Below are 27,399 nucleotides of genomic sequence, written 5' to 3'. Positions count from 1 at the left end.
ACGAGAAGAAACAAGGCGAAAATAAATCAAAATTAAGAGTTTGTATTTCAGCACCACAATTAAAGAGGGGTGGGAACAGTCTGATCTTCAATGATGTACATAATGGCAGAGAGGGTGGGCGGTTGGACTGTCAAACTGCCTTAATTTAATTGCAAACACATGCTGATGAGTCCCCTCCTCCTGGACCTCGGGGCTGGGAAACTTTTTTTTTGTCAGCTCCCTGCAGTTCAGAATTGAGGCAAATAGACTCCAGCAAACACCATGCTGATCAAATCTTCAGCTCTTCGAGGCTTTTTGTGTTTTCTCCTCTTGCCTAGTTTCTCCTGCTCCTGCCCTAGTCGCTGCCTGTGCTTCAGGACTACAGTGAGATGCATGCATCTGATGTTGGAAGCCATCCCCGATATCCCACCCCAGACAAACATACTGTGAGTAACCATTTAATTTCACTGCCTTTCTTACCTGCTTGGTCTTTAGAAAGAAGGAAGAAAAAGTCAAGGCCAAAGGCATGCTTTTTGTCCTCCTTTTCTGAAGAACTATCTGCATCACAAACTGTTTCATGATTTTAAAGCCAAAAATAAGAAACGGTTTCTTTTGGCCCCAGTTAATTGTTAACAGCACAATCAAGGGAATTGAGGAATTTAATAAGAGGAATGCCAGAGTGATCGCTGGAAGATGGTTTTGGAGAATCAGAGGTCACAAGTGTTAAACAGGGCTTGTAGAAAGGTACACAGTTTACATTTGAGAAGGCTTTATATATGGGGGGGGGGAGGGTGTGTGTGAGGAAATACAGCAATTTGGGCTTTTGTCTCTACTGAAACACTTTTTCTGATGCATACCACACCAATTCTTTCCTAAACTTTAAGTACTGGTTTTCCGGTTTCTATCTGAACTGTACAACCCAAACTTCAGGCTTATTTGGAAAGGAACAGTTGTGGTAACTCACAGGTTCCTGGAGAAATAAGTACCTGTTGGTGAGGGAGCTGCTGGCTGAGTCCAGTCTTACAGAAAAGGTGGAGGAAAAGGGCACGTAATGCTTGGAGACTCCTAAACAGATCCAGAAGAGCAGCTGTGGCTCTTTACTACTCCTAAACTGAAAGGTGGCTTTAAGATGCAGTGGCATGTGACACAATACTCTCCTCTGTGCTACTCTTAGCTGATCCCTTGATTTGGAAGATCTTTTTTGTAAATAGTAGGAAAAACTTGTCCAAAAATGTATCTCTTTACTCCTCCTCCTTAAACTGCTGCCGATTGTAAAACTTTTCCGACGCCAGTTTGGGAGGCTTTTCCCTGTGCCTATAACCAACCAAATTTGGTCTCGGCCAGAACATCTCTACCAGCATTTCTCCTGTAAACACCTCGCTGATGCTGCTAATGCATGTTCTGTGCTGGCAGCCGTGCTGCAGGCAGGATGCTGGCGTTTTAATTGCTGCCATCCAGAGCTGCTTTGGTGGATGGAAATCACGGAGGTTCTCAGTGGCACACAGGAAAATGTCTGCCAGAGCCGTGCTGTTGGGGAGACTGCTTGCAGCTGGGCTACTTGGGACTCGCCCTGACGTGGGTCCAGTCAGAATTTGGACTTGCTCCCTCCCTAGGCTGGTGACAGAGTGGTTATTGCACAGCGTGGGACTGGTCAGTGTGGTACGGCTTGTTGCGAACTGTCTGGGTAGTGGTTATCTGCTCTACAGCAGCTTGCAGAGTCTGACTCGCCCAATGGTCACCAAACTTTTTCTCGCCCTTATTCCCCTGCATCTTGAAACATTAAAATATTTACAATACCCTTTACACTGTTTGATTTTAGTAAAATAACTTGTTTCTTCTTGTTTAAACATAGATTTTATTGGGGGGAAAAGCTTGTTTCGTTGGCTGAACTAGAGATATTTCTGAGCTCAGTCAAGCTGAATTTCTGTTCTCTGAAGTGAGATAACATTTACTGTCACACTGGATAGCCTGACTGTGTTTCTGACAGAGATTCTTTGAGTGCAGAGGGACAGAAATGTACTGTGGCCACCAACTGGTTTTCAGCACCGGAATGGTGTGTTTCTAAATGCCCTCTGGCAACAGCATACCTCATTCTCTGTGCTGCAGGGGGCAAAACCTCACTCTGGTCCATGGCTTGTCCTCGCAGCTTTAGTAAAATTCCAGGCAGTATCTTGCTGTAATTTAAGTGGCATTCAGTTGTCTGTAAAACTCAATCTAGAAAGGTGGCCAGATTTTCCAGTGCAGTGTAGACAGTCACCCTAATTCCCTCCCCCCTACTCTTAACTAGTTTGCATGTACACTGCTTGTAAGTGGTCCCTGTTTTGCCTGTTTATAACCGTTTGGAAAGCTGATTTATTTAGTTTAACGTGATAGCCGCAGCCTTGAATGGGAGGCAGGGTTTTTAAACATTAACTAAGTGGTATAGGTGTGAGATATAGAAGTAGTAATATTCCAAAATGAGATGACTGCCTTCACAGACCAGTATTTTTTAAGGAGATTTATCTGGTTTATTCTCTTTTAATACTGTCTGCATAACTATAGGCAAACCCCGTACTAACGAGCAGAGATCCCCATAGATATAAAGGCATATGAGCCTGCAAAGCGTTCTCTGTTGGCAGATCATGTGCCTGTGTATGATGTGTGGCAAGTAAAAATCCTGCCTTTCTGGCTATCTTGAAGATCTAATGTATGTAAATGCATTCTCCAGCCAGCATCTCATTGTATCTGTTATAAATAGCGTTTGAATAATTAAACATTCTTAAATTGTGAGAGATCAAAGAATGCTTCTTAACCAAGCCCTTGACTACTCCAGCTTTTTGGTGTGTTAATCTTTCTCCTGGGAGGATGCTTGTGTCAGAGTGAACATTCAGAACTGTAGCAAGAATAGGCTTGACCATGGAGTTATTCTGAGCAGAAAATGTGGCATTGTGATATTTTCCACATTTGCCCTTTGGTATGAATAGGACCAAGGCTGCGGCTGCAGATACAAACACTGATCCCAGGCTCCAGCCCAGTTCCCTTGCAGAACAGCTGCAGTTTCCAGATGGAGTTTGCTTTGAAGTTGGGAGTTTGGGACTTTCTGACCTCCATGACTCCGTGCCACCCTCTCTCTAACAATCCTTGAAGAGTGGGGAAGTCTTCTAGCCGGCACATGCTGTGCTTCAACAAGCCCCGTTGGCAGATGGCCCCCTCGGGGCCGTAGCCAGCTGGCGTAACTTAGAGCAGCCCATAGCCTTCTCCCAGCGATGCTGGGATTGGCATGGAACCAGTTCCAGGATTGATGAGCTGTTATTGGCTCCTCTTTGGTCGCCATTTCCCTCCTCCCTTCGCAATCCCAGCTGGGTGCAGCTGAGGATCTGGCCCAATGTCTGGTTTTAGCAATCGGCTATTTATCTTTGGGAATGGAGTCTGTTCATTTTATCCTGAGCAGAGAATAGGATGGCAGGAATGACTACATGTGTACAGTCAAGTAAGCTATAAAAATTCATGGTGTATAGCTGCAAACGTATTTTGGCTGCTGTCTGTTCAACTGGAACATGATTATCCAGATGTGATCTGCTGGTTACCGCTGGGATTCAAGCAGTTCTTTTAGCCAGCAGCCCAAAGAAGGGAACAGCTGTGAAACATACACTCAGAAAATTTCAATAGGTCTTTAACCTTCTAAGCCATTTGTTCTACAGTGTGACGTTTAAAACAATAAACTTTGAAACATGTGGGCATGAGTAGAAGAAATCCATGGAAAGAAGTTCCCCTCTGGCTGGCAGCTAATGGATTGCAATCCAATTATCCATGGGTTATTCTCCTTCCTGCATTATGCATAGCACATAATGAATGAGTACTTCTAGAGAAACATAGCCGAGGGCACAAGCAAAGGCAGCGCAGTATCTGGGATCTGAACGCCTCGCTGGCATGAACTGAAGGTGACCCAGTTGTTCACAGACCTGGTTGCTAATTGGGCAGTGTAAGCACGGCCAGCATGACCAGTTTTGTTTCCCTTCGTTGTTGTGCTGCTTGTTTGGTGGCCTCTCGGTTCCTTTCTTCCTCCCACAGGTCGTTGCACGGCAGAGGGGAAGGCTGTAGTAGGACGGGGTGTAGCTCTTCTAGTCTGTCTTAAGGAGTGTAGTTTTGCGAAGGAACTTTATACGTTTGTTGGGGAAAGATTTCCTGAGGATACGAGTTCTTGGAAATGCAGCTCCCATTGTGGTCTCTGTCGTGTGCTTTGGGTTGAAGAACGGATTACTCATTTCCTCTGCGTGTGATAGTCTTATATGCAGCCGTTAAATGCACACCCACGCGTGCTGGATGTGCCAGGTGTGATCTCTTTCTGACTTCTTTCACTGTGGTGTTTAATCCTCATTAAACCTTTTAGAGGTGGCCAAAGTCTTCTGTATGTTCTGTTTATAGAAGTTCCCTTCATTGGAAGGAAAAGGGGGAGGGAAGGTATTTAAAACATTTTCCTTCCTAGAAACATCCCAGCGTCTTTTGAGGAAAACATCTTAACTCTTGGGATGTAGCAGGGGTTTAGAAATCCTGCCTTCACTGAACTTCACAGTGTTTCCTCATCTCTTTTCCTCTTGAGTGTTTGCATTTTCGCTGGCCTCACCTCATCCTTCTCCCTGTAGGTATACCAGGATTTTTCTCCTGTGCTGTTTAAGGAGAAGTTGATATTTTTTGGTGAAAGAGTGCGTGTGTATTCTGGGTAAAGACTTAGATGGTCACGCTCTTAAAAAAGAAAAAAGCTGACACTTACACTACGTGAGACTCGGTCCTAAAGAATGCCCCGGCAGTTCATTTAAGCTGGCATGGTGCTACAGCTGCTTGGACTCCATGAAAAAAGTTAATTTATCTTTATACTCAGAAATTTTCTTTTAACTCCCTCCAGATCATGGTCAGAACACACTTCAGGGGAAGGGAAAGTTGTCTTCCTTTGATGTGGGCAATGTCTTCGATAGATGGTGCAAAGGAAATACACATTAGATTAAGAGAGTCCTACTCCTTGCTCACACAAACAGCCAAGAATAGACTTAGCTGGTTAGATTAGCATACCCCAATTTCCATACCAGCTGTTAATACATGTTAGCTCAAATTATCAAGGATTGATGAGGCCAGCAGTTTGCTGTGTCATCTCCCTACTTGAATATGTGTCCAGGGCGAAAACTATGTTTTGGAGATATTCCTTGCTCCTGCCTTTACTGGCAAGAGCTAAAGGGATGCTCTGTGGCAGGTGATGAAGTGATTCCACCAAGGATGAAGCACCAGCAGACCCCTCCTGCCCCAGCACTGCCCTCTGGGCCAGGCTCTGAAGTGCAACATTCACACCAGCTTACAGAAAAGGTGGGATCAAAGCAGCTTGGTACCTCCACTGCCCAATTACTGGCCCAGATGATGCAGAAGGAGCCCTTCTGAAAATCTGACCCCTGTTCGTGGGAGCTGAAATCTTAAAAAGCTGGTTTCTGGAATGCCCGTGGTAATTTCTTCATTAAAATCTAGTGTGCCCGTCCTTAAAACTTCACAATGTAAGCGGTGTAGCAGTGCAACAGAGAGCAACGGCCTCTTCTGCAGCGTGAGGCTCTCTGCATCTGCTTGCTCTTCAGTGCTTCATCCCTGGTCATATAATCTCAGTTACTAGGATTTCCATGCTGAACATATTTTCCTTCCCCTTCACGCTTTGAAATCTTGATGTCTTAAGCTGGTACCCCCTGAAATAGCCAGGATTTGGAAAAAACCTCAGCCCTCAGCCTCCCTGCAGTCTCCTCATCTGTCTAGCAGAGATGGCGATGCTCAGCTGTCCATGTAGGGGTTCGGAGATGAAGGCTGTCATTTATTAAAGCCATTTGCGGACTCGTGTGTGAGAGGGACATTCCTGAGTTGGGGAGCTGATGACAGTGCATCTGGAAGGCTTCATTTCCATCTCAGCAAGGCTCTTTTCCCTTCCTGCCAGGACTGGAGCTGTTTGGCAGGATGGGGGAACCTGCAGAGCTGACTCCGATGTTCTGCGGATAAGTAAGAGAAATGAGAATCTTTCTGATAAACGTTCTGGCTCTTCTTACATATGGGAAACTTGACTTAAAAATTGTGTTTAGGATGTCTTTCGCACCCTCTGTTCCCCAGAAAACACTGGAAGGAACCTCAGTGTCTTCTCTCTCTTTGTAAAACCACCTTTACTCTCGGTGTCTTTGTTGATAGTGATTGGGTGGCTACCACTTACTCAACCAGTTCTGGGTGAAATGGTCCAGAACTGTCAGCATCATTGCTGTGCACAACGATTTGAACACAAAAGATGCTTCAATGAAAGAAACCCAGTGATTTCCATGGAACTGCAGTACCTCTTGTAGCTAATGATCTGCTTAGTTAACATAGTAATACATGATTCTGTAAAAGCCTAAATAGATTAAACAGAAGTGGAAGTTTCTTGTAAAAGCCATTGTTTGCTTTATATGCTGATCACTGATAATGATTTAACACAATGCTTTCAGGAATGCTGGTTCTGATAGCAGCTGAGAGGATCAGAAAGATTCAAGTGTCTTTCTGTAAAGACCCGTTTCCCCATCCATTTGCAAATTCTGGCATTTTTGGTAAGCCCCTGCAATGGGGTTAAGAGTTCCCCAGATGAGAAAAGGTGAGTTATTTCAATAGCAGGTCCTAGATTATCCATGTCTTCCATCCCAGTTTGCTGTCAGAGCTATGGTGCTTTGGCAGGAGGGTTTGGTGAGATTTTCTGCTGAGCCAGTCAAGCTGGTATTGTGTGGAGGGATCAGTATTGTGTGATGCAGGACAGCTGCTGTCCCAGGCACTGTGTGAAGGTAGAGGAGGATCTGGGATCCTTTAGCAGCAGCTATCACCTTTGTTCCTTGCTGAAAAGTATCTTGTAATCCCAGACTGTTTGCCTTGAAAACACGGGGGAGAGTTAAATCACAAGGGATTTATTTCCCCCCCGCCCTGTTTCCAAATTCCAAGGTGGAAAACAGCAGGCGGGAGTGAGGGAGCCCAGCTGCTGGTGCAGACAGCGGCTGGAACGGGCTGGCATGGGAGAAGCTGTGTGGTGGGTTCCTGTAAAAAGCACACTTGTTCGTGAAAAGAAACGTGAAGTTTTCAGAGCGAGTGCCCTGGGAATAGAGAGAAACCAGCATTTCGGTGTGAGAGGGGACAAACTCAGTCGGGAATGTTCTCAGTCAAATACATGCAAGCCAGGAATTTCCCGGTGCAGCCCAGTGTGGCGTTCGTTACCAGCTAACCTTCAGGCTGAGGCAAGGGCTGGAGAAAATACCCTATGGATGAGCCAAAGTGTTGGCGCTCTTTAATGCATTGGTTAAGGAGGAAGAGGTGGGTTCCTCTGTGTCTCCAGGGGCTTTCTCTGCTGTGTGGGGACATCCACACTAATGTCTTTTTGCCACTGTCGTGGGTACAGGGAGCAGTCCAGCCTTCTGCCTCCAGGGCAGGATCCACCTACCTAAAACCCAACGTGGTTAATGCCTGTCTTGCCTGCGGTCACCTGAGTGTTTTATTAGCCTTGCTATTTAAGGTGGGTTTTTTTTTTTTTTTAAATCTGAATCTGCAGTTTTAGTCAGTGACTATTTGCCCTTTTCTATTTGTAGCAATGTTCTGACCTAGTTGCTGTATCTATGGCTAAAGAAGACATTTCAGTTCTTTTCATTGTCATGTTTTCTAGACTTCAGATGATTCCCATTGCTTTCCTCTGGACTCTCTCCAGTTGATTTACATCATTTCTTGAAGTGCTCAGCGTAGACATGCAGACTTTCAGTTCCCTCTTTTGTCTGTGGGGAAAGCTGTGGCCTTTGTGTGATGGAGAACAAACTGGGAGAGTGAGCTTTCCAGAGGAGTGCAAGATAGCTGGGGTCCAGAGAATCATTTGAAGGTCTTGTCTGGAACAGAAAGCAGAAGAAAAATCAAGATGTTTCATTAGAATAATAAGTTAAGTTTTATTACATGCTCCTTGGGGATGGTGTAGGGGAGAAGTTCCTGCATAAAACCAGACCCCCGCTGCTCGCCCGGCAGTGGGAGCTGTCAGGAGGCATCTCTCCATCCATGTGCTTCCAGCAGCAGGAGCACTACTGAGAGATGATCCAGCCAAGCGACAGCCGTGAGACCCCCGTTAGCGACACAGGGTCACTCCTGCCAGGCTCTGCAGCCCAGGGTTGCTTCGTTGCTCTTGCAGGTGAAGACACCCACTGCCTGGGAGGCCAGGCTTGCTTAGGGAGCTCGAGACGACGTGCAAACTTCCAGAGCACCGTTTCCGAGCAGTTGTTTTCAGCAAGCGACCGATACTGAAAACAACCCTGGGAGCTGAGGAGCTTGTGGTTTATTTTTCTGGGTTTTCAGAGATGTTTTCAGTCACCTGTGGTTCTGGGTTTTGCTTTTTTTGGTTTCAGCTGTGGAAGCTGCGTGCTTATGTGTGAATGCTGGGGTGTGAAGGATTGCAGTTGTCTTTGTTCATTAAAATAGTCTGATTATTCCCCCCCCCCCCCCCCACCTGCAGCCTGTGACACAAAGTGGTATTTTACACTTCGCTGCCTGCTCCCCGCTGCCTTCCATGAGCATCAACAGCCTCAGCCCTGACCCCTGTGTATTTCTTCCATTTATTTGTTATGTTCCCTATTACCTGTAGCCAGCTGCCTGGACTAATTACACCGCTCTTTACAGCCCCCTGGGGCAGGCGGAGTTGGTGTCTGTGCGTTGCAGTGTGTAAATCAAGTTTGCATTTCTTCACCTTTTTTCCACGGTCTAGTCTTTCCTCATTTCCTTTTAATGAGGCAGTGGAGAATAGTCAGCGTGTTGTGCTGTCACCTTTGCCAATGTTTAATTGTATTTGGCTTCGTGGTGTCAGCCATTGCCTCGCAAAATCCGTGCAGATATCCTCAAATTCCCATCGTTGGGGAAGAGGGGTCTGTAACACCTTCCAACAAGAAGAGCAAGAAACGCACATCTGAAGCAATGCAAGTAAAGCCAAACAGAAAATGTCAAAGGTAAAGTTACTGTTTAAAAAACTGCAATTCCAAAGGGTGATCCTTCGGGACTGCAGTTTGCAGTGGACAAGTAGTGCTTGTAAATTACAGTTCCAACACTTTTTTTTTTTGGAAATATTGAAGCTGTGTTCCTTCCTGGCCTCTTAACTCTTTTCTGTGCAATACTAAGAAAGGGGGGAGACTTCTCCCTGTGTTAGTCTTCTCATTCCTTTATTCAAAGTTGGAAAGTTACAGAAAGAGGAAAAAAAAAAAAAAACCAACAGAAAAGGTAACTTCCCCTGGCATGTGTTCTGTTGAATTCACTGATAACGAGGGGGTAACAAGGCAGAGGTTTAATGTTTCAGTGTAACTGGAGTTAAGCAAAAACACTGTGCATTTTCTGCTTAAAAGGTGAGAAGATTTAGTGGGGAATTTTTAACATAAAATAACTGGGTTTGCAAACTGTTAAACTAAACATTAAATCTTAAAATAAAATCAGCTTTGTTTACTGACTGTCATCTTCTCCAGTAATTGCTCAAAGATGTTTCAGCCCCCTTGGTTACTCGCTGTCAGTTCAAGTTTACAGCCACCTGCAGTGGATGCACCTCTTCCTAATCTTAATTTTATAAAGGCCACGATTCTTGTTGATGCCTGTTCTAAAAATAAGTGTTGAACTTGTAGCTACTTGAAGAATTCTTGTTTTAAACTCTGCTTCCAAATGCTCTGTGACTTACCACCAGAATGACGGGCGATTCAGCATGCTCTTGTGTGTTTTACCTCTTAAATCGAATGCCCTTAAAAGGCTGCCTTAAACCGAGAAATAGCTGCATATTCTGTAGATGCAATAGGTCAGGCAGTGCAGGAGGGGGAAAAAAAAGCAACTTCATTGTTGTGCTTTGGATAGAAACTAGCAGCAAAACACACTTGTCAGTCTTCTGTGATTTGTTGTAATACGCTGGACCACAGAAGGTGCCAAATCAATGCATGTTCCCTATAGGAGTGTTTCTACTTGGTTAACCAGGTTAAACCACTTAGCTCTTATTTTATTATCTCATTAGCAATCAAAACCCCATGTTTAGGGCTCCGAGTCGATGTAGTTACACGGACAGCCCTTGAAATTTGCCAGAATCCCCTGGACTCCACTAATTCTAATTGAAGTTGGCACAAATTTGAAATGCAGGCAGCGATAAGCTGTTCTAAGTCTTGGAGCATTGTGGAGCAGAATGTGAAATGCTTATTATATGAGGTTATTTGATCAGATTTAACCATTTTAGGGCAAAGATAATTTTGCTAGGGAGCTGAAAAATCGGTCCACGCGATGATGTGCGTTCCTCTACAAATCAGTATGAGGTGCGAGTGTAATTGCACGTGAACTTGGGGTGCTGAGCAGCAGGCCTTGTCCGGTGTTCATGGAAATGATCACTTGAGTCCTTTCAGTCTTCAGTTTTCTGTGAAATTAAGATGAATTTTGTAAATGTAGGCTTGTCCTGGCTGTTGGCTGACTTTGCAGACAGGAGCAGACCCCAGCCTTCATCCTGACTCCTTCGCCATTCCCTACCCCTTGTCTTTGTCTCCATTTCTCCAGCTCATGTAGGCCTGGTATGATAAACTCTGCCAGGAGCCCTCCTCCCTTCCTCCTGTGGATGATGCTGATTGCTAATGGTTTGTTTATATCCTGAGAGCAATGATTGTATTTTCTGCTTTTAGAGATTTGCGCTTCAACCACATCAAGGAGATACAACCCGGAGCCTTCAGAAGACTGAAGAACCTCAACACGCTGTAAGTTCCAGTCCGTGATCCTGCAGTGAGGTTATCTGTTTATTACTTGTGTTAGTGCTGTCCCCTATAATGGCTTAAAGATGGCCTTGATCTTTTAGGTATTTCAGCCAAGCTGTGCATATCCAGCTAAAGCTTTAAAATTCTCCGTGTCCTAGATCGTGTTTCTTACCTTTTTAATGAACTATGCTGTTTCCTAACTCTCATTTTTCACAATTAACTTGTCTTTTTAAAAAAAGTTTTTAAAATCCTGATGCTGTCGCTGCCTGAGGATGTTTCAGCAGGTATGGCCTTAGAGTAGCCCGTAAAAGCCGTTCTGGCCTGGGATCAAGACAGCAGAGGGATGTGTTAAAAGCTTCTTCCTTTCCATGGCCTCCTTAACTGCACAAACCCCGTTAGTTGCTCTACGTGAGTTTGGCTGAAGTGAGAGTGCGTCCTTCCGATAGCCCTCTTGTCCCCGTGCCTTGCCCTGGAATAAAGGCCTACCCCTACCCTGCTGCAGGTAGGAATGGGAGTAGAAAGCGATTCCTTTAGTCTTGCATCCCAGCCAGAGCAGGCACGCTCCCGTCAGTGTGATATACTGCTCTGCTCGCAAGTTTCTCGCTCTGCTCAAAGGCAATCGTGGGAGCCTTTGCTGCTTCTTGCCGCTGTAAGGCTGAGGGTTTGAAGAGAGATATGAGTACATCTGCGCCGTGTAGCCAAGAAGCTGAAAACAAACCAGCTCCCAAATCAGGAACAGAAGCTGTGTCAGCACGGCACTGTGCTGGATGTAATTGGCCTGTTGAGACTCAGATCTGATTATTCGAGCTGCAACACGGCGCTAACAGCTCTAAGATTTCCAGGTCCAAGCTCGAATCTCTCTGTGAGGCAAACCGGCTCGCTTGGGAACCCGTGCTGCACAGCAGCCGCGCTCAGGTTTCCTGGGTTCGTACATTCACGGTCCCAAATGGCAAGGGGAAGTCCAGATGGTGGGGTTGTTTTTTCCCTGTCTGACCTTGAGAGATCTGGAGTCCCTGATCCTGTAAAGATGGCAATGCTGAAAGAAGGAAGACTTGGTCAATAAGGCATTCAGTCAACTGTGAGAAGTTGTAGGAAGAGTGGGAATACAGCAGGACATTATCACAGACCCCTGTTCAATAACTATCTATTGGGGGAAAAAAAAAAAATCACTGTTTGCTAGAGATGGTGTGTGGGAACCATGGCTGCAGGATGCTTCAGAGTGCCCTGGTGGTGGCCCAGGCCCCTGCTCATAGGACAGCTGCTGGACTAGTAGACTGGTAGAAAACTGTATTGCCGATGATCATGTTCCTCCAGAGCACAAGAACAGCCCGTGTTAGTCTCCCAAACAGCACCACGTGGTACTTGATTACCAAAAATAGTAGAGAGAAAGGATACTTTGGATGGATTTCTGTCATTTGAGATAGGGTCGGATAAGGTGATAAACGTGACTAAAATATCAAGAGAGAAAATAGCGTCTGGGTCCGTAGGGTTTTACCTCCTCGCAAAGCTCTACTGAGGCATCTTGATCTCCAGACCTGCTCTTCCACGTCTGAAGCTCTCCTGAGTCGAGAAAAACTGTTCCAAATTATGTCATCTGTGTGTGATGCAGACAGATGTTTGGCAGGCAGCTCGGCAGGACCGCCAGGCTAGTTTCAGCCGAACCCTGGGGAAGCTAAGGGTGCTGGCAGGCCTTCACTTGGAGAGACGCTCCGCCCGACCTGTGGAGTTTTGTAAGAGATCCCAGTTCCTGCCCTGGCAGTGCCTTGGTCTAGGCAGGTCCGTGACATCTGCAGGACTTCTGCCTCTTTCTTTCTGACTCTGCCACTCTGCGTAAAGCCAGATGTAGATACGAAGCCTGGCTGAGATAGGAATACCTGTCTCTCTATAAAACCTGTTTATGCCTTGAGAATTTGTCCAATTCTTGCTTTCTGGCTCCACGCCCTCCTGGACAGGGACCTCAAGGACAGCAAGTCCATGAAGAGATACTAAAGGGAATAGACATGCCACCCCTATCTCACGGTTATGGGTGTCAGTGCAGTAAGAAGAGTGTGTTTTGTACAGACAGTTGGGCAGGCTCTCCTGCTTTCCCTAGATAGCATCCTATGGCCACTGTCAGAGCTGAAATACTGGACTAGGTGAAACACTGCTGTAACAAAATACTGCATTTTTGTATCTGAATTCTGAAAATCAGCTGGTTTTGCAAACGAAACCTTTGCATTTAGGTAGTACGTCGTCTGCTTTGTTCTATTTCCCAGTCTGGCCAGCAAACTGGAAAAATCAGTTATTCTCACACTCCTAGTTAACTCCCACAGATGAGGAGCTTGATAACTGAATGAGAGAACGTCAGACCTCGCACTCCTAAAGCAAATTTCTTTCCAGGAGCTTTGGTTTGTCCAATTTCCACATCAAAACTGACAAGAGCTGAAGAACTTCCTGATGTTTCTTAGATGGAAAGCTTTTGCCTTAGGACTCGTGTAGGTCTTCAAGTGATAAAGAGAATAGATGCTTTAAAATCCCTGAGAGACTTGCTGGGAAAGTTTGGCCGGGATATTTGAAGCAAGAGGTTTGGAGGTCAGAGTAGCTCAGGTTCCACATGCAGAACTCTGAGCTTGCAGTTTTCTGCCATGGGATTTAAATAAATGTTCCTCAAGCAAATAAAATGTTTTTAAAAGCCTTTTCCTACAATGCTTTGGCCTCACAGAGGAAGGGCACCAGATCCTGGTGAAGCTTCTGTTCTGCATCTCCTTTTGGGCAGGATGGCTGTAGTATATCAGAGTTTGACAGTTGATAAACCACCCTGATAAGGAAACCTTTGTAGCCTGCGTTGGATGTGGGGAGGTGGGCTGTGAGACTGACAGAGGAGGAGCCTGCCATGAGTGCCCAGTGGGGCTTTTCAACAGTTCGAACTTTCCTTCCCCTGGCTCTCCTCTCTTCTTTTCTCTCCCTGGTGTGGGAGATTTGATAGGTTACAGAGCACTCCTTTAAACTTAAATATGGGAGCCCTGTTTGTCTGTGGAAGAGATACGGTCGTTGTATGCGTCTGGCTGGGGACTCCTGGTAGAACACCCCAGTAATGAGCAATTATCCTAATGCTGCACCACTGCGAGCTTGCTTCTTGGCTGTCTGCAATGTTGTGTGCATTGGAGAAGTCTTCTTGGGGCTAAAGGTCTTGGAGTTGTGAGGTTTCCTCATCCCTTCCTATTGCCTCTTCTCAGGTCCCGTGCAGTTCTGGTGTCAGGATCTCCCTTGTGTATTTTTAAACTCTTAATATGTTGCCTTGGTAAAAAAATAAAAAATAAATGGGGTAGCAGGGAGAGAGAGAGGGGAAAAAAATATTCTATGCCATCCAGGAAATACCCACAGCTCCTCAGCAGCTGTTTTGCTCGAGTTTGCCAACACCAGCCGCATCACTTAACCCAAGATTAGCTCACAGCAGGCGGTGGACTGTGGAAGGCAGCAAACACATTGCGAGGCCATGGTGAGGCGTAGCATCTCATTGCTTTCCAGTTTTGGCTCCTTTAGGTCATCTTTGGGTGGGGATGGGTGATGACACCCCTGCGTGACTGTCCCCTTACGTGTTTCCACAGGAGGTCAGCGCCCTGCTGTATAGACCCAGTTGCTCAATTGCTGTATTTTCAAACCAAGACCATCACAGCCAAACTGTTTGCTACTCGGGTCTCTCCAGCATCATCTTTAGAAATGTCCAGCCCTAGGACCAAAGCAGTTTTTCCTCACTTCCCCAGTATATATTTTGTTCTGCCTGTGGCGTGAGCACCCCAGAGAACAGGGACTCTGTGGAGACCACATCGTCATGTGTGCTTCTGCCTGGGCCTTTGCCCTGTCAGTGTCGTTGCTCACATCATATTTCTCTTTCTGCTCAGGTGAGAGCCAAAAGGACTTTGGGTGAGCTCTGCAGCTCTCCTTTGGATCCTACTTCTAAGGGGTTTCGGGGTGAATGACAGGAGTAACGTGGAGGCTCTGTCTTGAACCCTCTAGTAGCTCTTAAGAGAACATCTTTCTGCCAGCAAGGAGGGTATGTCGGAATCTGTTTGGATCTCAGAATAGAAGTTTCTGCCTCAAATATGGGAAATGGTTATTCCAGATCATTCTGTCAACAAGGGAGAATGCATGGCTAAACATGAAACTCACTTTTTCTCCCCCTTTAAATACAGTACGTTAACAGAAATGTTAACGGCGGGAGGAAAAAAAATAGCTGTTACGTCACAATGACTGTAGCATGTGGCTTGTCAAGCAAAGAAAGGAACGAGTACCCTGTTTGAGTCTGAATTCTGGACTGTCACATCATTTAATACATTCTTCAAAACGGAAAACGGCCCATTTAATGCAACTTAAGCCTGTGCTTGGCAACCTGGAGAGAGGGTGGGGAAGGAGAAGGGAGGGGCGGTCAGGTCATAAAACCTAAAGGAAACTGCATGTAAAATGTTCTCTTAGTGAACCTGGGCCAGATCTCGCGGTGCTTGTCTATCTCAAACCTCCCAGAAGGATTTTTCAGGAAAAAAACCCCTTTGTGATAGAGTCCTCCTACTCATTTGGAGCGCAATTCAGGGGAATGCCACATCATTTTTCTATCTTTTGATAAGCTCCAGGAAACGTAATTCTGATACTTTTAATTTAGCTTGTCTTGCTAAAGGGTACACTTAAGACATGTGTTGATAATGATCTTTCCAGCTTCTGTCTGCCAGAGCATTTATTGCCAGCAGATCTAGTTAGCAGTAGATCCCAGCATTCCGTCATCTTTAACGTTAGCAGGAATTGGGGTGATTTGCTATGGATTGCAGCTGGGGTCGATATCTGGGTCATGCCAGGGCTCTGCACGCTTCTCTGCCCGGGTGAATTGCACAGAAGTCAAGGAGCAGACAGCCGTGAACAAGCCCTCTAAAGCCTTTCTAGGAGCCAGATGTGCTGCCTTGTCAATGGATTTCTCTGAAAGCAGCATTTTGGAATATGTGGACTGTGATGGACCTCATAAATTATCTCATTTTTGATTTTTTTCCAGGACATATCCTTCTATTACAATGGGGAATCCTGAAACAGGAAACAGAGAGAGCTTCTTCCATGCGATTTTTAACCTCTAATCAGGCAATGAACGAATTCTTAAGTATTAGACGATGAGATAAGAGGCCTGTGTACTGCATGCCATCTGAACTTCCAGAATTTGTCTTAGTTGGCTTGGATCACGGATCACACCCCCTTGAACTGACCTAAATAGCCAAGACAACAAAGTGGACTAGGTTAATGCTTTTAAATAGCATCAAAATGCAGTCAGACAACATATTGCAATTTGAAATCCCCGCTGGACTTCAGTCCTGATTTGAACTCATTGCATTAAAGAGAAAGGGTCAGTGAAGGTGTCCAGACCATTGTGGTGCAGGGGGCTGCTCAGGCTGTTGGTGTGACCCTGCCCCCAGGACCTGCTCGCCTCGTTGTTGTCTCCTGTCCCCTGTGAAACAAGGGGCCGATGCCAGTTGTGTGGCAGGGGACAGGTACCTGCGTCCGTGGGAATGATGTTGGAGCTGGCACCTGCCTGTCAGCCCATCTGGCATCCTCAGAAGCAGGGCCAAGGATCAGACAACAGAGAACAAGCTGCCTTCACTCTTCCCTGGCTGAAGATGAAAGCGCACTGATAGAGGGCAGGGAAGGAAGTGTGCACGGTTGGTGCCTGTGTTGTCTTTGTCCTGTGGGTAAATAGACAAAAACCATCTCCCGTGCTGCTCTCAAGCAGTTATTTCCAGTCCTTGGGTGTTCAGTCATCAAATAAACCTTTGGGTTGGTATTCATGGGCTGTATTTCCACTCAGCCTATCTGGCTGTCAAAGCAGGATCCTGTGTTCCAAGGACTTGACATCATTTTTGCATCCTTATGAGCGAAATCGGGTTGTTTAACCTCAGCCGCGTGTATTGAGCCATTGCTTCCAGCTGTGCAGAAACTTTCCAGCAACTTTTTGCCTTGACCTCTTCAGGCTGCTGGTCCACGACCCTGGCAGCGTTCACTTTGGTAGTGGCACTCGCATCCAGGGTAGAGTAGCTAATCAAGAGAGGGTGGTCAGATCAAGGATGCTGAGATTTTTCTCAACCCCTTATTATTCTGACTTCCAAAAGTTTCTTTGCACTTGAGTTTCTCACATGCTTTTTGGACCCTTAATGTAATACTCCACCAGAGAACAAGCTGGTGGAAAGCTGGCGTGACTCAGATGCCTGGCGGTAACTTGCGAAGCTGCCGTAACACGTGTGCGTTTCTGACATCTTTCATCTTTGCGTCCCCGAGGCCTTTGATTTTTATCTTCACCTTCCTTTCCCATTTCTCCCTGTGTCTTTATGCCTTTTCTCTCCATCCTTTACCTGCACAAACTGTTCTTCCCAGGAAGAGACCTTTGCTTGTAGTGCCAGAGGCTGGCTGATGCGCTGCCTATCCTCTTTTCTCCAGCAAAGTGGGGCAGAAGATGGGACTGTACTGCTGGGAAAGTGCTGAAAGGCTTCTCACCTGCTGTCTGGTGGCAGATGGTTTGTGAGGAGCGTAGCCATCACAAAAAGGAGCTTGTGAAATAGAAGGTGCACGTGTTGAATTTGACCCAACTTTGTCTGCCTGCTTGCAGAGGGAATAGCAGTTTTTCATACAGCACTTGAAAAAGAAATCCTTGCAGTACGTGGTCCCAGCTCTCATCTCTATCCACATCTCCATAATTTCGAAAATAATTGTCGCTGGTGGAATCCTTTCTCTGAGCCATTTGGTATGAGCTCCACCAGCTCTGCAATGAGGTTTGCCGGATCTGAACATCAGTGGGCTACCACGGCAAAAAGCCCGCAGGAGTGGGGCTGGGCAGCCACGGTGCGTAGTTAAACGTTGTATATTAAAGAGCTATTTATAAGTGATTTATATATTCTCGGTGGTGGCCTTGGCAGTGGCTGCAGAAGAGGTTACCGCTGTTGCCCGCAGCGTGGTTGTTACAAGGTCGAGCTGTGTTTCTGGTCGTTGGCACCGGCCAGCGTTTGCATGCACAGTCATGGCAACTGCACACACAAGTCGGGGATCGCTTGCCAAGGCGATGCTGTCCATAGGTTTTGTATTAAAATCTGGCACGAGGCGCTCCCGATCGAAAGAGGCTCTCCCTGAATAGCCTCAGGAGTCAGATCTGTGTTTCTTCGTTTTTCGCTTGCACATATTTGTATACAAAGTGATTCGAACAAAGCGTTATCGTTTTATAACTCCTGTAACTCCACTGTGAACTGGTATTTTAAACTGCATTTGTACTCTTAAATCCTGGCCCTGCGTGCCCCTGCTCACACGGTGTTGAACGCAGCCACGCACCTTCAGGAGCTGTTGCGGTTGTACAAGGGTGGCAGCAATGGTTTAATTTCTCCCTCTCCCCTCCACTTCCTTCTGTCTCCATTACCCTCATCCCTTTCCTGGCCAAACTGGTAACTTTGGGATGAAAACCACCGTGGCAAAAGGTAAAGAAAAGTCTTTGCACGCTGTACGTATCGGAAGCACTTGGCACCTCTGAGTGAGAAACCTTCTTGTTGACTTAGCTGATGAGAGTATCCAAACTTTGATCTGCTAACCTGTTCGAACCTCAAACTGCAAAACACAGGTTGAGGTTTTTTCAGCGGGCACAAATGCCACGAGTCTCTCATGTGCTGAATTCACCGGTTGTGCTTTTCTTTCTGGATTTGAACAGGCTGCTGAACAATAACCAGATAAAACAAATTGCAAGAAGATCCTTCGAAGATCTGGAGAACCTGAAATACCTGTGAGTTGGGAGCTCAGTAATTTCTTTACCTCTTTGAAATTTAACAACCCGTTCTAATGTCTCTGCCAATCGGGGATGTATTTTCTGTGCTCAATTTCTGGGTGTTAATGGCGCAGTTATAAAACGTTGCCCTTGAATTCAGTCGGCAAGCTGTGCTTTGGGTTAGGTTCAGAGCTCTTTCCTGTGTCGCTGTAAAACATGATTGCTGAGCAGTTAGTCTAATGCTTTGTTTTGTTCTTTCCTTTTGAAAGCTACCTTTATAAAAACGAAATTCAGAGCATCCAGCAACATGCCTTCAACGGGCTCCGGTCTCTGGAACAGCTGTAAGTACAAACGAGCCTTGTTTGTTGCCGAGTGTGACGTGCCTAAGAGCTGATTTATTGGCTCCTCTAACCCCAGTGCTGTGTTTCCAGTAGTGGAGGGTACCAGACACTTAGCAAGGAGTAGGATGAGGCTTCTGCTGTTTCATCATCCCGCTTTGCAAGACTACGCTGGCTCACTCTGAAAACAGCTGGTCCCAGTACTGATTTTGGTTAGTTAATGCTGGGGTCTCTTCCTACTGACGTCCCATATGTTTTCTTCTGACTCTCAACCTCTGGAGCATAGGAAGAGCCCAGCTGTGCTTCTGATTCCCTTTACATCCAAGGACCTCACGATGGGAGGAGATAGGGGTCTGTAGGATGGCTTGAAGCAGAAGGGCAGCTGGCCTGCTGTCTTTATGTCTGCTGGGACTCCTGGAGCAGAGAGTGGGATCTGGCCCTTTGCTTGAATTGAGGGTGTTGGTCGAGTTTCCCTCTTATCCAAACCTTTGCTGAAAACGAAGGGCTGGAGTGCAGGCTGAGAGTATTTGTGGGAGCAGTGGTGGTGCTCACGTGCTGTAAAGCATCTGGAAACTGCAGCGGGGGGAAGATGATGGATCCAAACAAAGTAATGACCTTCCCACCAAGCTGCGTGGCAGTCTGGGATGAGCGAGCCTCGTGTGTTTTCGTGGCAGCTGGAGCCCATCACAGTGACATTCCAGCAGTCCTTACTTGCTCCCCTTCCGCGTATGGCGAATCTGTGCTGTTCATTCAAAGAAGTTTTGGGGTTTGTCTCTTAGTGCTCCATGCTCAAGGTGAGATGGGAAGACTGAGGTCTGACCCTTCTAAAGCATCTTGCTAAACTGGGATTGGATTTTTCATGCCAGGGGTCGTGATATATTATGTGCCTGTCTGTAAATGCACGTGTGCTTGTGGAGAGAGTGTGAGTGTGGAGATTTGAAGTACAGGAATTATTTTTATGGTTGGAGAACAGGGACCAAAGGTGAGACTGTTCTAATTCATGGATTGTCCCCAGAGGCAGCGTTTGTAGGGCTGGAGTGTAACTAAGGATTTTGCCATAAAAGGGATAGGATCCGGCTCGTTCTCCAGGCTGACAGCAGAAGTGGACAGGGTATAACTGGAAGTTTCAGGCAAGCTTAATAGTAGGTGTGCTACCAGCCTTGTGTACGGTGTTTTTTCATCAGCCAGCTCAGCAGGGATGCCTGGGAGAAAACATAGGGAGCAGATACCAGCTCAGCTGTGCTTAGAGAGGAGGTGATGCTGGCCACAGTGATATTTTAACAATGAGCGTTCCAGACTTGATGTCACGAATAAAAGAAAAAAAAAAAAAAAAACACACCACACAAAAACCAACAAACCCACAAAACCAACAAACAACCCACTGAAAGTCCCATCTGTTTTCAATCTGAGGCAGGCGTGATTCCAAAAGAATTAGCTTTGCTCAAATCCTACCCCGTTTTCCTGTACCCCACAAGCCAGCTTTTCAAGAAAAACTATAACCGGGTTGATGGACAGTATCAGATGCTTTCCTCAAGGTCCAGAGCAACGACAGCAGACATCTGAGACTTATTAAAGCACATACGTCTCTCCCCACTGTTGCCCTCCACTGCAGAATCTGAGTCATTGTCTCTCGGTTTGTGCTCTGATAGCGGAGCATTTATCATGAATCCTTCCATTACAAATCAAACAGCCATGTGGCGGCGGCTTAGGCAATTATTCCTCAACGCAGTCAGTGACAATAGCAGAACGAGTATTTGTAGATCCGTGATTAATCGGTGTCTGCTGTGAAACTTATGCCTGTGTAACGGTAAGGAGGAAGAGTTGAGGCAACTTTGAAAGCAACTGAAACGCATCTAAAGGTCAGGAACGTGTCAGTTATGCCGGTGGATGTCACAGCTGATGGGAACAGGGAGTCTCAGGTATCGGGGTGTGTGGCTCTGCCTATCCCAGGTTTTCTTTGCTGATGTCCAGGGGTGACCCGGGGCAGTGCAGAAGGTTTCCCAGGTCATGCCTGAGGTTTTAGTGGAACTAAAAATATTAACTTGAATTAGCAAGAACTGGGCTGTTTGGGGTCGTGTGTCATTTAGGCCCAAGTATCCAGCTGACTGAACCACCTCTGTCTTTGGAGACTATGCCTTCCCTCCGCAGAAACAGAATAGCCTGGTGACAGCTGTTTCCAGATGTTTCTGCTCTTGCTGGGTGGATGCACGTGCTGGGAACCTCTGTTAGAATCACAGACAAATGCAGACTGGAGGAGACCTTTGGATATCTCCAGTCCCACCTTCAGCAGGACCAATTCCAGAGTTTTATCAGGTTGTTCAGGGCCTTTTCTTACAAATTAATTCTCAGCAAACTCATGATCCCACTCAGAAATATTGCAATTCCTAGGCTGGGATAAAGGTGCCTTGTAGTAAGGCTGTTTCTTCCTCCTCAACGATCCAAGGATGTGCTGGGGAATGCCGAGGCACTAGGGGAAAGGCAGGGAAAATTCCCATACGGTGCTGAGATGGGAGCAGCTGCTGCTGGCTTTTCGTGGGCGGTGGTTTCATCCTGACCCTTAACGGTGCAACAGGCAAGTCACAGTGATGGTGATGGTCTTAGGCTTCAGGGAAGAGCAAATCTGTCCTGCTCTCTGTGTGTGTTTTAGATCAAGAGAGAGATTAAATAATTGACAGGGTAGGGAAAAGCCAATATTGGCTGCTCTGTTTGCACGTGGGAAGGGGAGATGCTGAAGTGGTTGCTGGCTTCTCCACATCTGCCCTGAGATGTGTGGTGACCCGTTGCTGGGTGTTGGTGGATTGATCTGGAAAATCAGATTTTAAATTGCAGTCTGTAAGCCTGCCCTTTGTGCTTTTCTGTGCGACAGCTACCTGCATTTCAACAACCTGGAAAGTCTGGAGCCGGAGACTTTTAGCGACCTGCCTAAACTTGAAAGGCTGTAAGTAAGGACGGGAGCTTTCTTGTGAGTAAGGGGGTGAGGAGAAGGGGAAAAAAAAAAATCCTTTTGTGCAACAGTTCTTGTAGCATGAAGTGTGGTCTTCAAAATGGAGGGAGAGGACAAAGAAGCTTCCTTGAAGGAGGAGATTTTACATACTTGCCAAGTAGGAGGGTTACTGAGAAAACGAAGGGAATTTCCCATGTTGTGTTACGTTCATGTTTCCACCTAAGTAGGGGTAAATCTGCAGAAAGTCCTACAGATAGCCAAGCCAACTGAAATTTTACTCTGACCATAAGGTCAACATGAGTCACTGTTGGGCAGTGTGTACAAGCAAAAGGGGGTGGAAAAGGAATAAAGTCAGAAGAAAGTCTAACAAGAAAAACACGCCTCCTTGAAAGCAGCTAGGAAACGAAGCCCTGTGTTTCCTGCTCGCCGGGATTGCTTCGAGTAGTAGCCACTAGGGCAAAGGATCATGTGGTGGTTCCCACTCCGTGGCGAAACCAACAGACCCTTCTATGCTGCATGGAGATGTGCCTTATATCCGTACGTGCTAGGCAAACAAAATTGTGGGATCCAGACACCCTTAGGAAAATTCAGACCTGGATCAGTACACCGTGGCTGATCTCAGTCGCTGTATTTGATCCAAAAAAAATTCTGGATTTAAATTTTAGAGGAAGGTTTGTGAGCATCCAAGCTGGACAACTAGGCAGAACTCACGTGTGTATGCAGTCATTTGCACACAAGCTGTGCTGCTTTTGTATTTCTTTCCAGTTCCACCATCTACTAAAATTGATTCCTATCTTTTATCAATGGTCTCTTTTGAGTTTTAGATGTAACCGACATAACTAAATTTCCCCGTCCATTATGGGAATGGAGAGCTAATTATCCCATTTTCATCCCCATTGATGCATTTTAGCGCAATTAGGATTTTTTTCCTGAGAACTGGGGAGCCTTATCTGTGTGCTAAGACTCTGGAAGTGAGACTTTGCCTCAGCTTTGTTCAGAGATAAGCCCAGCTTAGGCTGCTGTTGTCTGAATTAGATTTACTCATGGATCTGGGTTAATAACTACGCTGAGTCTAGGGCATGAGTTGTCTGGCGTACTCTGCAGCGGCTGCCCTTGTAAAATTGCCGTTATCTTCTGCGGGGCAGGGGGGAGAAAAGGTCCCTTCTAAACTGAGCTGACCCAGGCACAGAAAACGTAGGGTGGGTCCAGTCTGTGGGGATTTTGTGCCCTTTCTCCTCCCTTTGCAGAGCACGAAGCAGATGAACTTTAAGGTTCCAGTTTAAACCTGTTACATCACGCCTTGAGTCACCGTTTCCAGTCCACACCCGCTCTCCACTTTGGTGTGTTGCGTTGCGCTCACAAATGAATGAAATCCTTGCAGCTCACGGAAACAAACGCAGCAAACTGAAAAAACCAAGCTCCATTTTGATGAGCAGCCTTTGTATTTAAGCTGAGTTTTGACCTGGGATGTTATCATCCGCCTAGTGCAAATACTGAATAATGTTTTGGCATGGGCTCTCCCATTGCAGATTCTTACACAACAACAAGATTTCCAGGATTCATCCAGGGACATTCTCTCAACTGGAATCCCTCAAACGGCTGTAAGTAAAAAACACTGCCTGCAAAGAGCAAGTGTTTTATCTTTGATCAGATGGCCAGGACCCGAGCAAAAATGTGCCTGGTTGGCAAAGCTTCTAGTTGTTGCACTTCTAAGGCCACTGCTAAGTTTATAAAACAGTTTTGGTTGGACATGAGAGCTCATTTAACCAGTTAGTAGTTTCTTCATGCTAGTGTCTAATTATAATCTAACTATAATCTTCTTACAGCTCCATAATATCACAGGAATGAATGTTCCTGGAAAGTCCCCACAATGGTTTGAACCCATAAAACATCCTTCAAAAATGTGGGAAGTCTGGGTCAAAGACATGACCCTGATCATGTTTTCAGATCAGTTTTCCTAACGTGGAAGGAAAAATCATGGTTGTAAAAGAAAAGGCTGTTTTCCTAGAGATTGAAAATACTCAGAGGGGGGCCAAGGTGCACAATTCTCCTCCCACGCCGGAATGCCCTGACGTGTTATACCCATGTAACCTGGCTGTCTCTTAAGCTCCCCCAGAGCTTTGCTTTGTTTGCCTTTTATGATCTCTGGAAATCGGTTCTATGATGCATTTGGGGGGGGGGGGGGGGGAAAGCAAAGACTAAAGAATTTTGGTGTTCTGCCACGATTTTAAACCACAATAAAATAATGTGTTTCTCACCGCAGCCCTCTGTGATTTCTGCAAGCAGGTAAAATGCTTCGCTTTTCTTTAACAGGGAATAACTTGTGAAATGCTGTCTGTATGTGTCAGAGAAGAAGGTGGGGTGTCTGTAAAATGCTCTATCATGGCCTTGTGTGAAATCTCACATTCTCAAATATCTGTCCCTGAAAACATCTGACCTTTCTTCTATGGCTTTTTTTTTTTTTCAATGGCCCAGACCCACCTACTATAAAACTGTCAGTGGGAAGGGAAGCATCAACTAATCCCCCTATAGCCTTTACTTATCCTTATGCGTAGCACTGCACATAGGAATGAAGTTGGTGGAGGGAAGAGCATGGGTGCGCTGGGAGGTCCCTGGTGCAACGTTCGGCATGGTTCAGGCGTACGTTGCAGTGATAAAAGTTCTTATAGTGGTGCAGAAATGCTACAGCCTCTAGCAGCTGGTCACAGAAAGAGATTGGTCCAATGCACGCTAAAACCAAAGGGGAGTTTTTTAGAGCTAAGAGTAAAAGAGAATGGAAATCTGTAGCAGACGCGGCGTTACCTGCTTTTCTTACAGAATTCAGGGAAGGTTGAGATCTCCAACCTGGGGGAAAACCCAGTGTTTCAGTGCCTCTCTTTTCCTCAAATTAAGCCAAAAATGCGTGATCCAGTTTAACAGAATAATTTTCATTTGAAACTGGAATGGCTGGTGGGTAGTGTTAGTTTTGCAATAAAATCCTTCTGACTCGGTTAAACATCCAATTTAAACCTTGTGGGAATCTCAAATTTTCCTTTGCGATATAATCGAACGCAGGGCAAACCAGGCAAGCGATCCTTCTCTCCGAGGGACTGTTCCCCTCCTGTATCCTGGAGCAGGAGGCGGCAGTCGGAGGCTGGGGAATGAACTGCCTTTTCCTTCGCCTTGCAGGCGGCTGGACTCCAACGCCTTGCTTTGCGACTGCGACTTGCTGTGGCTGGCTGAGCTGCTGAAGACGTACGCGGAGCAGGGCAGTATCCAGACAGCCGCCACCTGCGAGGCTCCTCGGGAGCTGCACGGGCGCTCCATCGTCACCTTGACCGCCCAGGAGTTTAACTGCGGTGAGCGACGTCAAACTCCTCCACCGGCCACCCTCAAGCCTGTGGAGTTGGGCTTTGGTCTGGGAATTGCTTCTTCCATCCTTTTTCCTTCTTCTTCCCTGTCCTGGCATCCTGCTTTCTCCCTCCTTTTACTGGCGAAGTGGGAAAGTCCCAGTGGGATCACACAAGTTATCAGGATAACGCAGAGAAAGCTGACAGTCGCGTGAGGGTTGAAGGCAGCTCTGTTTTGGCTGGCGGGTGGCTGCTTGGCTTTTAGATAGAGTAGGGCCAGTAAAGGACCTGCTGCAACTAAACCAGCAACCAGAAGAAATGTCCTGCTCTGGGCTGAACAGAAGGGGAACACTGGGAGAGCTGCCATGGCTGGAAACACAACTGAAAATCTAAGCAAACACGTAGCAGATAGGTAGCTGAATGCTTCGTTTGCCTGTGGTAGCGTATTGCTTTAGTTAAGCCCTAATTCTTTAAATTTAGATAATTCCTCACTGAAAAATACCATTTTGAAACGAAAGGTTTTGTCCTGAAAAATTCCAATCTAAACGTTTCACACAGAAAAAGGCAAAACTCTGATTTTGAAGCGCAGGCATCGGCGGAGGAGGATGGCGCAAGTGTCGGCTCTGGTTCCCTGGTACTTCGCTGCTGGTAGAGTCAGTTGGAGATGTTCCCACTCGCCCGGGCCAGCTATTAGCATCCCTCCTGGACATGCCAGTCCAGCTGTGTGCGTGGCCATGCTGTCAGCTAGGCGTGTGAGATCAGCTGGATTTTGAAGAGCTCTCCCTTGAATTCAGCTTTTCTCCTACGATTTTATTAAATTTTTTTTTTTTTTGGATTCTTGACCATTTCACAGCTTAACGTAGGGTGCAGCCATGCAAAGAGCTGAATTGGCACAAATAGGTCTGTAACCTCAAGGGAGGGGGGGATAGGAAGGGTCTAGAGAAAGCAGCTGGGGACACATGGAGTGGGACCTGCTGCGAGTGGATGTGCCACACAACGAGCTGTCCCCGGCGCACACCCGGTGCCACGGTACAGCCGTTAATGTAAATTTGTTCTGGTTTAGGCATGGGCACACAGTGGGGTGTCTGTCAAATTAGCCAGAGCACCTGGTGGGAAGATTTTACTGGCATTAGGCTTTGATGCTGGTGTTGTGCCAGCTGGGAAGGACAAATGATGCATAATTCAGCGTAAAGCTCTCACGATGCAGGCAGCTGATATCTGAGTCAGTACGAAGCCTGCTGGCATCAAGTTAACCCACCGCTTTTCAGCAGGTGTGAGCCAGTGGAGCAAATCTGCGCTGGATCGGCACTTTGTGCCGTGGGGCTGTGGTGGGTTTCAGCCCACGCTGGCGATAAGTTGCTAAACCATTAACTTGCGGTCTGAGGAGTCCGGGCACTGACCTTCTGCTGGAGAAGGTGGCAGGTTCTCACTTAATCTTATGAATAATCCAGCTGGTTTTACTGGATCACTGGTGAGCGTGCAGACTGTTAGATGGGTGGGTATTCTGCTGAATCGAGCTCAAGTGCTCCAGACCATGTACATAAATTCCTTCCCATTTTAGCACATCCTTTAAATGTTTAGCTTGCTCAGTGCTTGAGTACACCTTAAAGTGAAGCACATAGTGAAAGGCTTGGCTGAATTAGGGACATAATGAACAAAATCCGGTCGAAAGGGAGGCAGTGTGATTTGCAGAGAGCTGGCACTCCGTTCAGGTGGAGGAGGCAGTCGCTGAGAGCAGCAGGCTGCCAGGGACAGAAGAACAACCCAAGTGAGGATGCCACTGGCTTCTTCACTTATTTTGGGGGGAGACAGGGACCAACTCTTGGGGCAGCTATAGTGGACCAGTGTACAGCCAGGTCTGTTCTTTCTGCCTGGGGATATGTGGGGAGCTGATCCTCTGCCCCGCTTTGGCAATAGGAACAGCCACTTCAGTTCTCCAGGGCTTTTAGCGGGCTCAGATGAATGATCTGTGCCCTCCCTGACGTCATTTTTGGTGATGTTGGTGAGAAGTCCTGGGGGTGGATGCCACGATGCCCAGGGCTCTGCTGGTGCCTGCTTGCTCGGGGGCTGCAGGGTGGGCGTTGGGGGCTGCCGGGTGGGCGTTGCGTTACCCACCACGCTCCAGTTGGGCTGTAGGTGGTTTTGTGCTGCTCTAGACTGGGTTGTGTTAAAACGGTCTTTTGCAGAGAGGCCTCGCATAACCTCAGAACCCCACGATGTCGACGTCCTCTTGGGAAACACAGTTTATTTCACCTGCAGGGCAGAAGGCAACCCGAAGCCTGCGATTATTTGGCTGCATAACAAGTAAGTCATGCTCAAT

At 46.6% G+C, this 27,399-nt stretch overlaps 1 protein-coding gene across 2 annotated transcripts in view; it reads left to right on the top strand.

The window, feature by feature from the left end:
• Positions 1-261: 261 nt before the first annotated feature.
• LOC104354664 (peroxidasin homolog) overlaps positions 262-27,399 on the top strand; it is a 46,137-nt gene continuing 18,999 nt past the window's right edge. For both annotated transcript variants that reach the window (XM_086474977.1, XM_086474974.1), the window contains exons 1-8: positions 262-425; positions 10,650-10,721; positions 18,415-18,486; positions 18,738-18,809; positions 21,673-21,744; positions 23,280-23,351; positions 24,919-25,088; positions 27,266-27,383. In XM_086474977.1, coding sequence (XP_086331103.1) covers positions 262-425; positions 10,650-10,721; positions 18,415-18,486; positions 18,738-18,809; positions 21,673-21,744; positions 23,280-23,351; positions 24,919-25,088; positions 27,266-27,383 — 812 coding nt within the window. The remainder of the gene's footprint in view (positions 426-10,649; positions 10,722-18,414; positions 18,487-18,737; positions 18,810-21,672; positions 21,745-23,279; positions 23,352-24,918; positions 25,089-27,265; positions 27,384-27,399) is intronic.

This window comes from Leptosomus discolor, chromosome 17, assembly GCF_034619465.1.
Source record: "Leptosomus discolor isolate bLepDis1 chromosome 17, bLepDis1.hap2, whole genome shotgun sequence".
In the NCBI taxonomy this organism is placed as follows: Eukaryota; Metazoa; Chordata; class Aves; order Leptosomiformes; family Leptosomidae; genus Leptosomus; species Leptosomus discolor.
The sequence above is the reverse complement of the archived record's forward strand: the minus strand, read 5'-3'. Positions and strand labels throughout refer to the sequence as shown.